Source organism: Ranitomeya variabilis, chromosome 2 (genome assembly GCF_051348905.1).
Source record: "Ranitomeya variabilis isolate aRanVar5 chromosome 2, aRanVar5.hap1, whole genome shotgun sequence".
In the NCBI taxonomy this organism is placed as follows: domain Eukaryota; kingdom Metazoa; phylum Chordata; class Amphibia; order Anura; family Dendrobatidae; genus Ranitomeya; species Ranitomeya variabilis.
This window is the reverse complement of record NC_135233.1, coordinates 792842936-792855115: the sequence shown is the minus strand read 5'-3', so window position 1 is coordinate 792855115 and position 12180 is coordinate 792842936. Positions and strand designations below refer to the sequence as shown.

The following is a 12180-nucleotide window of genomic DNA, read 5'->3' as shown; positions in this document are numbered from 1 at the left end:
TGTCACTTTTGGGTATTTTCAGCCATATAGAACCCTCAAACTGACTTCAAATGTGAGGTGGTCCCTAAAAAAAATGGTTTTGTAAATTTTGTTGTAAAAATGAGAAATCACTGGTCAAATTTTAACCCTTATAACTTCCTAGCAAAAAAAAAATTTGTTTCCAAAATTGTGCTGATGTAAAGTAGACATGTGGGAAATGTTATTTATTAACTATTTTGTGTCACATAACTCTCTGGTTTAACAGAATAAAAATTCAAAATGTGAAAATTGCGAAATTTTCAAAATGTTTGCAAAATTTCCGTTTTTTTCACAAATAAACTCAGAAATTATCGACCTAAATTTACCACTAACATGAAGCCCAATATGTCACGAAAAAACAATCTCAGAATCGCTAGGATCCGTTGAAGCGTTCCTGAGTTATTACCTCATAAAGGGACACTGGTCAGAATTGCAAAAAACGGCAAGGTCATGAAGGGGTTAAAAACCGAACATAGAAAAATTAAAAATCAGCAGGCCCTTAAGGGGTTAATGTGTGATTGGTCGAGGTTTGTCCCCAGACCCACATTGATTAATTATTGGAATAAAGGGACCACAGGATGGTAACCAATGGTTTCTTTGATTTTATTTTTATTTGATATTTACTAGCTCAGATGAACATTATAATATATTTTTTACCAATAGGGTCAAATCATTGCCCCACTGCTATACGCAGTAAAAGAGGAGCAACTGAAGAAAGCATTCTGTGACCTGAGAAGATATTAGTCAGTGTGTGGCTGATTATTATAATATATATATAATTTAGAAGATTGATGATAAATGTGCTCTGACAGGATGTATGTTTTCTTTTCCAAGAACATATGATGGATATGCAAAGCAGTCTTCAGATGACAGCAAAAATGGCTTTGGCGATAGCAATTATAAGGAATAAACCTGAAGGAAAGAGTAGCAGGCAGTACACTGAAGAACTGGCTAAAAGTGTGACTGATCGGGAGGTGCACTGGAAGGTGAAGGAACTAGAAGCTGAAGTTTTACATTTGCGTCAGGAACTACTATTACACAAGTTTCACAATTCACCAGAACTAGAAAATGGTAAATATGCGAGTGCCGCTGATAATTGTATGGTTTATTTAATCAGTCATATTTTACAAATATGTTAATGTTGAATATTCAGCAGCTTGGAACAGTGAGGGCAGGGTGACTGGAGTCAAGGTGGCACAGTCTGACATTCCGCTAATTAAAAGATGGAAACCGCAATGCCCTTATTGCAGATGTCCATTTCAGTGGCAGAATAGTTACTGATACCAGGGGGCACAGATCTCTGAATACACCATAGCATTATTGAAATATTTTTGACATTAAGTTCTTTTGGTAATAATAGAACTTTATATTGGCTGTATAAGACAAAGGAGGCAAAATATGCAGCTAATGTGCTTTGCATTCATTTATTTTTAATGGAGAAACCCAAATGCTGTAACAGAATGTTTGCACAAATCAGACTTGCACATTTTCAATGCTTTACTTGACAAAGATCCAACAACTGGGTTTAAAAATGGCTGTATTTTGGGTGATTGAGGCTATGTGCACACGTTGCGGATTTCACTGCGTATCCGCAGAGGATCTGCAGATGGGGGTCCGCAGCAGCTTTCCATGCATTTACAGTACAATGTAAACCTATGGAAAACGCAATCCGCAGTGCACATGCTGCGGAACAAAACACGCAGGAACGCTGCGCGTTACATTCCGCAGCATGTCAATTCTTTGTGCGGATTCCGCAGCTGTTTACACCTGCTCCATAATAGGAATCCACAGATGTAAAACCGCAGGTGGAATCCGCACAAAATCCGCATAAAATCTGCGGTAAATCCTCAGGTAAAACGCAGTGCCTTTTACCTGCGGATTTCTCAAATCCGCTGCGGAAAAATCTGCAGAGCTCCAAACTACGTGTGCAAGCTTTCCAGAACAATTGCTTTTTTTCAGCTTGTTGAAAAGGCCTTGGGCTTGGACCTGACACTTCAGGCACCAATATTTCTTTTTATTCCCTGTGGGATTATTCCTAGTGCTGCTGATTTTTATTAATTGCCTGAATGTGGACAAGATATAATCTTACAGGTCTATGTCTCTGCAGGGTATTTGAAGCACTGTATCAGGTGAATGAACATCGTCACTGCTATTTATTATGCACAGCTGAAGAACAATGTGTATATCTTGAAAATGCGTGAAACAACATTTTGGCCTGACATACATATCTACTATATAATTGTCTAAGGGGCACTTCCGTCTGACTGTCTGTCCCGGAAATCCTGTGTCGCTGATTGGTCTCGCCAGCTGCCTGTCCTGGCTGCCACGACCAATCAGCAACGGGCACAGTCCGATTAGTCCCTCCCTACTTCCGTCCAGTCAGTGCTCGACACCCGCTCCATATTCCCCTGCAGTCAGCGCTCACACAGGGTTAACGCTGCTATTAACCCTGTGTGTCCCCAACTTTTTACTATTGATGCTGCCTATGCAGCATCAATAGTAAAAAGATGTAATGTTAAAAATAATAAAAAAACAAAAAACCTGCTATTCTCACCTTCCGTAGTCCGCCGAGACGCGCGCGGCCTCCGCCATCTTCCGTTCCCAGAGATGCATTGTGAAATTACCCAGAAGACTTAGGCTGCTTTCACACTAGCGTCGGCCCGACGTACCGACGCATACTGTGAAAAAAATGCTCGACGTGGGCAGCGGAAGCAGTCTTACGACGCTTCCGCTGCCCCATTGCAAGGTCCGGGGAGGAGGGGCGGAGTTTCGGCCCGCATGCGCAGTCGAAACTGGTGGTCTCGACGCATGTAACGTTTTTTTGTGGCGGCGGTGTGCCTAAACACGACGCAACCGTCGCACGACAGTTGCGACGTGTGGCAATACGTCGCAATGCGTCGGTAATGTTAGTCTATGGGGAAAAAAACGCATCCTGCAGACAGCTTTGCAGGATGCGTTTTTTCTCCTGAACAACGCATTGCAACGTATTGCAAACGACGCTAGTGTGAAAGTAGCCTTAGCGGTCTCGCGAGACCGCTAAGTCATCTGGGTAATTTCGCAATGCATCCTGGGCATCTCGGCACAGCTTCGCTGGATCCCGGCGGGTGAGTATATAACTATTTTTTATTTTAAATATTTTTTTTAACAGGGATATGGTGCCCACACTGCTGTATAATACGTGGGCTGTGTTTTATACTACGTGGACTGTGTCATATACCGCGTGGCTGTTATATACTACGTGGCCAGTGTTATATACTGCGTGGGCTGTGCTATATATTATGTCGCCTGTGTTATATACTGCATGGCTGCTATATACTGCGTGGGCTGTGTTATATAGTACGTGGGCTGTGTTATAAACTCTGTGGGCTGTGCTATATACTACGTGGCTGCTGTATACTGCGTGGCTGCTATATACTGCGTGGGCTGTGTTATATAGTACGTGGGCTGTGTTATATACTGCGTGGCCACAGTTATATACTGCGTGGCCACAGTTATGTACTGTGTGGCCTGTATTACCGCATCGGTTATTCTACAATATGTATGTATATAGCAGCCACATAGTATATAGCACAGGCCACGTAGTATTTGTCTGCTATATACTACATGGCCTGTGCTATATACTATGTAGCTGCTATATACATACATAGATATTCTAAAGTACCCGATGCATCAGAATCGGGCCACCATCTAGTACTATAATAGACTCCTGGGAAGGCTTCTATTCCGATAGCATCACCAATGCTGGACACGCAATGCACATAGTTAAAACTTTCAATCAGCTTAGAACCCCTTCAGACAGTCATATGTTATATGACCAAATTCAGTGCTCTCTGCAGTGTTATGTTCACTGTGGAGACTTCAATTCGGTTTCTTTGCTTAAGCCTGTGGTAGTTAAAGGGAGTCTATCAGTACCAAAATAACTGTTCAAACAAAGCATAGCCCTATGTAGGTGACATAATACTTATCAAAGCTTACCAATTGTTTCCAAATCCATTGTGGTGCTTGATATAAATGGTTCTTTACTCAAATATGCTAATAAGATGCTCAGTGTATCCATTACATGACCTGCTTCTTTTACATCTTTAGCCACCATCCTATGGCTCCTGTAAAACCAGCAATGTCTGTCAAGAAAAATGAGGGCAGAGATAGTTGAAAAGCAAGTAGCTGGCAAGTTACACTGAATCGATTGGCCATGCCCAGGGTGCACAATCTTACTTCTTAGCATATTTGTATAAATAATAGTTTCTAGCTAAAACAACACAAAATTTCAACAATAAAAGGTATGATTTTTATCAGGGCTATGTCGCCTGCAGGGTGCTATGCTTTGTTTGAAGAATTATTTTATGTTGGCAGACTCCTTCTAAGGGCTCATTACCACATGCGAGGCACACGTCCGTATCTCGCATGTGGAAACCAAGCTGTGGAGCTGGCACTGGGGAGCGGAGCTGTGCAGCTCCATCTGTTCCTATGGGGCCGCACGCTCCGCTCTGGAGTGCCGGCTCCACAGCTTGGTTTCCACATGCGAGATACGGACGTGTGCCTCGCATGTGGAAATGAGCCCTAAGTTTCAAACACCTTTGTGCAAAACTCCAGGATGCAAGGAGATTGCCACCTGTTGTTTAGAATTTCCACAATTAGTGATTCTTAGCGATGTTATCTGCTAATATGGAGGCTCAGGACTCTCAGGTCCTACACATTTTGGAACAAAAACACTTACCATAGCTTAGTCAGCTATAAAACTTGTATAGTCACTTACTCCTTAACCCCTTCACCCCGAAGCCTGTTTTCAACTTCCTGACCAGGCCATTTTTTTCAATTCTGACCACTGTCACTTTATGAGGTCATAACTGTGAAACGTTTCAATGGATCCTGGTGATTATGAGATTGTTTTCTCGTGACACCATTCTAAAAACTGCACCCCTCAAGGTACTCAAAACCACATTCAAAAAGTTTATTAACCCTTCAGGTGCTTCACAGGAATTTTTGGAATGTTTAAAAAAAATTGAACATTTAACTTTTTTTTCACAAAATTTTTACTTCAGATCCAATTTGTTTTATTTTACCAAGGGTAACAGGAGAAATTGGACCACAAAAGTCGTTGTACAATTTGTCCTGAGTACGCCGATACCCCATATGTGGGGGTAAACCACTGTTTGGGCGCATTGGCAGAGATCGGAAGGGAAGGAGCGCCATTTGACTTTTTAATGTAAAATTTGCTGGAATTGAGATCGGACACCATGTCGCGTTTGGAGAGCCCCTGATGTGCCTAAACAGTGGAAACCCCCCATAAGTGACACCATTTTGGAAAATAGACCCCCTAGGGAACTAATCTAGTTGTGTGGTGAGCACTTTGAACCCCCAAGTACTTCACAGAAGTTTATAATGTAAAGCCGTAAAAAACAACAACTTTTTTTTCACAAAAATTATCTTTTCGCCCTAAATTTTTTATTTTCCCAAGGGTAACAGGACAAATTGGACCCCAAAAGTTGTTGTTCAATTTGTCCTGAGTACGCTCATATCCCATATATAGGGGTAAACCACTGTGTGGGTATGTGCACACGTTGCGGATTGGCTGCGGATCCGCAGCGTTTTTTGAGGTGCAGAAACGCTGCAGATCCGCAATTGATTTACAGTACAATGTAAATCAATGAGAAAAAAAAATGCTGTGCACACTTTGCGGAAAATCCGCTGCGGAAACGCTGCGGTTTAAGGCCACGTTCACACTTTGCGGTTTTTACCGCGGAACCGCCGCGATTTTGCCGCTGCGGGTCTGCTGCAGTTTCCATTGCGTTTACATTTACATGTAAACCTATGGAAACCGCAAACCGCTGTGCACATGCTGCGGGAAAAAACGCGCAGAAACGCAGCGGTTTACATTCCGCAGCATGTCACTTCTTTGTGCAGAATCGCTGCGATTCTGCACCCATAGGAATGCATTGAACCGCTTACTTCCCGCATGGGGCTGTGCCCACGTTGCGGGAAGTAAGCGGATAATGTGCGGGTGGTACCCGGGGTGGAGGAGAGGAGACTCTCCTCCAGGCCCTGGCAACCATATTTGTGTGTAAAAAAAGAATTAAAATAAAAAATCATGTTATACTCACCTCTCAGCGCTGCACGCGGCCGGCCGGTCAGAGTTGCTGTGCGAACAGGACCTGCGGTGACGTCGCGGTCGCATGACCGTGACGTCACGAAGGGTCCTTCTCGCACATCATCTTTGGAACCGGACCGCCGGGTGCAGCGCCGAGGAGATCGGGACGTCAGAGGGTGAGTATATAAACTTTTTTTAATTTTAACATTACTATTGATGCTGCATATTGCTGCATATGCAGCATCAATAGTATAGGCGGAAACCCGCAGGGGAAACCGCGGAACAAACCGCGATAAATCTGCAGGGATAACCGCAGCGGTTTTGCCCTGCAGATTTATCCAATCCGCTGAGGGAGAACCCGTAGAGGTCACCCGCAAAGTGTGCACATAGCCTAAAAGAAGTAGCATGTCAATTCTTTTTTGTGAATCTGCAGCGTTTTTGTACCCACTCCATTATAGAAAACCGCAGGGGTAAAAACCGCAACAAATCCGCAAGAAAACCGCAGCAAAAACGCACAAAAAAACGCTGCGGAATCGCACAAAAAACCGCAGGTGCGTTTTCTGCCAGGAGAGACAGAATCCGCACCAGAAATTCCTAAGCCTAATCCGCAACGTGTGCACATAGCCTTTGAGCGCATGGCAGAGCTCGGAAGGGAAGGCGCGCCGTTTGACTTTTCAATGCAAAATTGGCTGGAATTGAGATCGGAACCCATGTCGCGTTTGGAGAGCCCCTGATGTGCATAAACAGTGGAAACCCCCCACAAGTGACCCCATTTTTGAAAGAAGACCCCCTAAGGAACTTATCTAGATGTGTGGTGAGCACTTTTAACCCCCAATTGTTTCACTAAAGTTTAGAATGTAGAGCCATGTAAATTAAAAAAGTCATTTTTTCTTTCCACGAAAATGATATTTTAGCCCCCAAATTTTTATTTTCCCAAGGGTAACAGGATAAATTGGACCCCAAAAGTTGTTGACCAATTTGTCCTGAGTATGCTGATACCCCATATGTGGGGGGAACCACTGTTTGGGTGCACGGCGAGCTCGGAAAGGAAGGAGCACCGTTTGGAATGCAGACTTAGATGGATTGGTCTGCAGGTGTCACGTTGCATTTGCAGAGCCCCTGATGTACCTAAACAGCAGAAACCCACCACAAGTGACCTCATATTGGAAATTAGACCCCCCAAGGACCTTATCTAGATGCGTTGTGAGAACTTTGAACCCCCAAGTGTTTCGCTAAAGTTTATAACGCAGAGCCGTGAAAATAAAAAATATATTTTTTTCCACGAAAATGATATTTTAGCCCCCCAATTTTTATTTTCCCAAGGGTAACAGGACAAATTGGACACCAAAAGTTGTTGTCCAATTTGTCCTGAGTACGCTGATACCCCATATGTGGGGGGGAACCACTGTTTGGGCTCTCTTAGTCTCATCAGACCAGAGAATAGTATTTCTCATAGTCTGGGAGTACTTCATGTGTTTTTGAGCAAATTTATGCAGGCTTTCATATGTCTTGCACTGAGGAGAAGCTTCCATCAGGCCACTCTGCCATAAAGGCCCGACTGGTGGAGGGCTGTAGTGACTTTGTGGAACTTTCTCCCATCTCCCTATTGCATCTCTGGAGCTCATCCACAGTGATCTTGGGGTTCTTCTTTACCTCTCTCACCAAGGCTCTTCTCCCACGATTGCTCAGTTTGGCTGGATGGCCAGGTTTAGAAAGACTTCTGGTGGTCCCAAACGTCTTCCGTTTAAGGATTATGGAGGCCACTGTGCTCTTAAGAACCTTGAGTACTGCAGAAACTCTGTTGTAACCTTGGCCAGATCTGTGCCTTGCCACAATTCTGTCTCTGAGCTCCTTGGCCAGTTCCTTTGACCTCATGATTCTCATTTGGTCTGACATGCACTGTGAGCTGTGAGGTCTTATATAGACAGGTGTGTGCCTTTCCACATCAAGTCCTATCAGTTTAATTAACCCCTTCACCCCCAAGGGTGGTTTGCACGTTAATGACCGGGCCAATTTTTACAATTCTGACCACTGTCCCTTTATGAGGTTATAACTCTGGAACGCTTCAACGGATCTTGGCGATTCTGACATTGTTTTCTCGTGACATATTGTACTTCATGATAGTTGTAAAATTTCTTTGATATAACTTGCGTTTATTTGTAAAAAAAACGAATATTTGGCGAAAATTTTGAAAATTTTGCAATTTTCCAACTTTGAATTTTTATGCCCTTAAATCACAGACATATGTCATGCAAAATACTTAATAAGTAACATTTCCCACATGTCTACTTTACATCAGCACAATTTTGGAACCAAATTTTTTTTTTGTGACGGAGTTATAAGGGTTAAAAGTTGACCAGCAATTTCTCATTTTTACAACACCATTTTTTTTTAGGGACCACATCTCATTTGAAGTCATTTTGAGGGGTCTAAATGATAGAAAATACCCAAGTGTGACACCATTCTAAAAACTGCACCCCTCAAGGTACTCAAAACCACTTTCAAGAAGTTTATTAACCCTTCAGGTGTTTCACAGGAATTTTTGGAATGTTTAAATAAAAATAAACATTTAACTTTTTTTCACACAAAATTTATTTCAGCTCCAATTTGTTTTATTTTACCAAGGGTAACAGGAGAAAATAGACCCCAAAATTTGTTGTACAATTTGTCCTGAGTACGCTGATACCCCATATGTGGGGGTAAACCACTGTTTGGGCGCATGGCAGAGCTCGGAAGGAAAGGAGCGCCATTTGACTTTTCAATGCAAAATTGACTGGAATTGAGATGGGACGCCATGTTGCATTTGGAGAGCCCCTGATGTGCCTAAACATTGAAACCCCCCACAAGTGACACCATTTTGGAAAGTAGACCCCCTAAGGATCTTATCTAGATGTGTGGTGAGCACTTTGACCCAACAAGTGCTTCACAGAAGTTTATAATGCAGAGCCGTAAAAATAAAAAATCATATTTTTTCACAAAAATGATCTTTTTGCCCCCAATTTTTTATTTTCCCAAGGGTAAGAGAAGAAATTGGATCCCAAAAATTGTTGTGCAATTTGTCCTGAGTACGCTGATACCCCATATGTGGGTGTAAACCATTGTTTGGGCGCAGGGCAGAGCTCGGAAGGGAAGGATCGCCATTTGACTTTTCAATGCAAAATTGACTAGAATTGAGATGGGACGCCATGTTGCATTTGGAGAGCCCCTGATGTGCCTAAACATTGAAACCCCCCACAAGTGACACCATTTTGGAAAGTAGACCCCCTAAGGAACCTATCTAGATGTGTGGTGAGCACTTTGACCCAACAAGTGCTTCACAGAAGTTTATAATGCAGAGCCGTAAAAATAAAAAATCATATTTTTTCACAAAAATGATCTTTTTGCCCCCAATTTTTTATTTTCCCAAGGGTAAGAGAAGAAATTGGACCCCAAAAATTGTTGTGCAATTTGTCCTGAGTACGCTGATACCCCATATGTGGGTGTAAACCATTGTTTGGGCGCAGGGCAGAGCTCGGAAGGGAAGGAGCGCCATTTGACTTTTCAATGCAAAATTGACTGGAATTGAGATGGGACGCCATGTTGCGTTTCGAGAGCCCCTGATGTGCCTAAACATTGAAACCCCCCACAAGTGACACCATTTTGGAAAGTAGACCCCTTAAGGAACTTATCTAGATGTGTGTTGAGCACTTTGACCCAACAAGTGCTTCACAGAAGTTTATAATGCAGAGCCGTAAAAATACAAAATCATATTTTTTCACAAAAATGATCTTTTCGCCCCCATTTTTTTATTTCCCCAAGGGTAAGAGAAGAAATTAGACCACAAAAGTTGTTGTGCAATTTGTCCTGAGTACGACGATACCCCATATGTGGGGGTAAAGCACTGTTTGGGCGCATAGCAGAGCTCGGAAGGGAAGGAGCGCTATTTTACTTTTCAATGCAAAATTGACTGGAATTAAGATGGGATGCCATGTTGCGTTTGGAGAGCCCCTGATGTGCCTAAACATTAAAAAACCCCACAAGTGACACCATTTTGGAAAGTAGACCCCCTAAGGAACTTATCTAGATGTGTTTTGAGAGCTTTGAACCCCTAAGTGTTTCACTACAGTTTATAACGCAGAGCCGTGAAAATAAAAATTCTTTTTTTTTTCACAAAAATGATTTTTTAGCCCCCAGTTTTGTATTTTCACAAGAGTATCAGGATAAATTGGACCCCAAAAGTTGTGGTCCAATTTGTCCTGAGTACGCTGATACCCCATATGTGGGGGGGAACCACTGTTTGGGCGCATGACAGCTCGGAAAGGGAAGGAGCGCCATTTGGAATGCAGACTTAAATGGATTGGTCTGCAGGCGTCACGTTGCATTTGCAGAGCCCCTGATGTACCCAAAAAGTACAAACCCCCCACAAGTGACCCCATTTCGGAAACTAGACCCCCCATGGAACTTATCTAGATGTGTTGTGAGAACTTTGAACCCCCAAGTGTTTCACTACAGTTTATAACGCAGAGCCGTGAAAATAAAAAATCTTTTTTTTCCCACAAAACTTATTTTTTGGCCCCCAGTTTTGTATTTTCCCAAGGGTAGCAGGAGAAATTGGACCCCAAAAGATGATGTCCAATTTGTCCTGAGTACGCTGATACCCCATATGTTGGGGTAAACCCCTGTTTGGGCACACGGGAGAGCTCTGAAGGGAAGGAGCACTGTTTTCCTTTTTCAACGCAGAATTGGCTGGAATTCAGATCGGATGCCATGTCCCGTTTGGAGAGCCCCTGATGTGCCTAAACAGTGGAAACCCCCCAATTATAACTGAAACCCTAATCCAAACACACCCCTTACCCTAATCCCAACAGTAACCCTAACCACTCCTCTAACCCAGACACACCCAACCCTATTCCCAACCGTAAATGTAATCCAAACCCTAACCCTATCTTTAGCCCCAACCCTAACTGTAGCCCCAACCCTAGCCCCAACCCTAGCCCTAACCCTAGCCCTAACCCTAGCAATAACCCTAGCCCTATCACTAGCCCTAACACTAGCCGTAACACTAGCCCTAACCCTAACCCTAGCCCTAACCCTAGCCCCAACCCTAGCCCTAACCCTAGCCCTAACCCTAGCAATAACCCTAGCCCTATCACTAGCCCTAACACTAGCCGTAACACTAGCCCTAACCCTAGCCCTAACCCTAGCCCTAACCCTAGCCCTAACCCTAGCCCCAACCCTAGCCCTAACCCTAGCCCTAACCCTAACCCTAGCCCCAACCCTAGCCCTATCCCTAACCCTTGACCCAACCCTAGCCCTAACCCTTGCCCTAACCCTAACCCTAACCCTAGCCCTAACTCTAGTCCTAACTCTAGCCCTAACCCTAACCCTAATGGGAAAATGGAAATAAATACATTTTTTAATTTTTTTATTTTTCCCTAACTAAGGGGGTGATGAAGGGGGGTTTGATTTACTTTTATAGCGGGTTTTTTTAGCGGGTTTTTATGATTGGCAGCCGTCACACACTGAAAGACGCTTTTCATTGCAAAAAATATTTTTTGCGTTACCACATTTTGAGAGCTGTAATTTTTCCATTTTTGAGTCCACAGAGTCATGTGAGATCTTGTTTTTTGCGGGACGAGTTGACGTTTTTATTGGTAACATTTTCGGACACATGACATTTTTTGGTCGCTTTTTATTCCGATTTTTGTGAGGCAGAGTGATCAAAAACCAGCTATTCATGAATTTCTTTTGGGGGAGGCGTTTATACCGTTCCGCGTTTGGTAAAATTGATAAAGCAGTTTTATTCATCGGGTCAGTACGATTACAGCGGTATCTCATTTATATCTTTTTTTTATGTTTTGGCGCTTTTATACGATAAAAACTATTTTATAGAAAAAATAATTATTTTGGTATCGCTTTATTCTCAGGACTATAACTTTTTTATTTTTTTGCTGATGATGCTGTGTGGCGGCTCGTTTTTTGCGGGACAAGATGACGTTTTCAGCGGTACCATGGTTATTTATATCAGTCTTTTTGATCGCGTGTTATTCCACTTTTTGTTCGGCGGTATGATAATAAAGTGTTGTTTTTTGCCT

At 43.0% G+C, this 12180-nt stretch overlaps 1 protein-coding gene across 3 annotated transcripts in view; it reads left to right on the top strand.

The window, feature by feature from the left end:
- Positions 1 to 12180, top strand: part of MEI4 (meiotic double-stranded break formation protein 4) — a 342427-nt gene that overhangs the window by 21749 nt on the left and 308498 nt on the right. For all 3 annotated transcript variants that reach the window (XM_077289852.1, XM_077289854.1, XM_077289853.1), the window contains exon 2: positions 853 to 1089. In XM_077289852.1, coding sequence (XP_077145967.1) covers positions 858 to 1089 — 232 coding nt within the window. In that variant the 5' untranslated portion in view covers positions 853 to 857. The remainder of the gene's footprint in view (positions 1 to 852; positions 1090 to 12180) is intronic.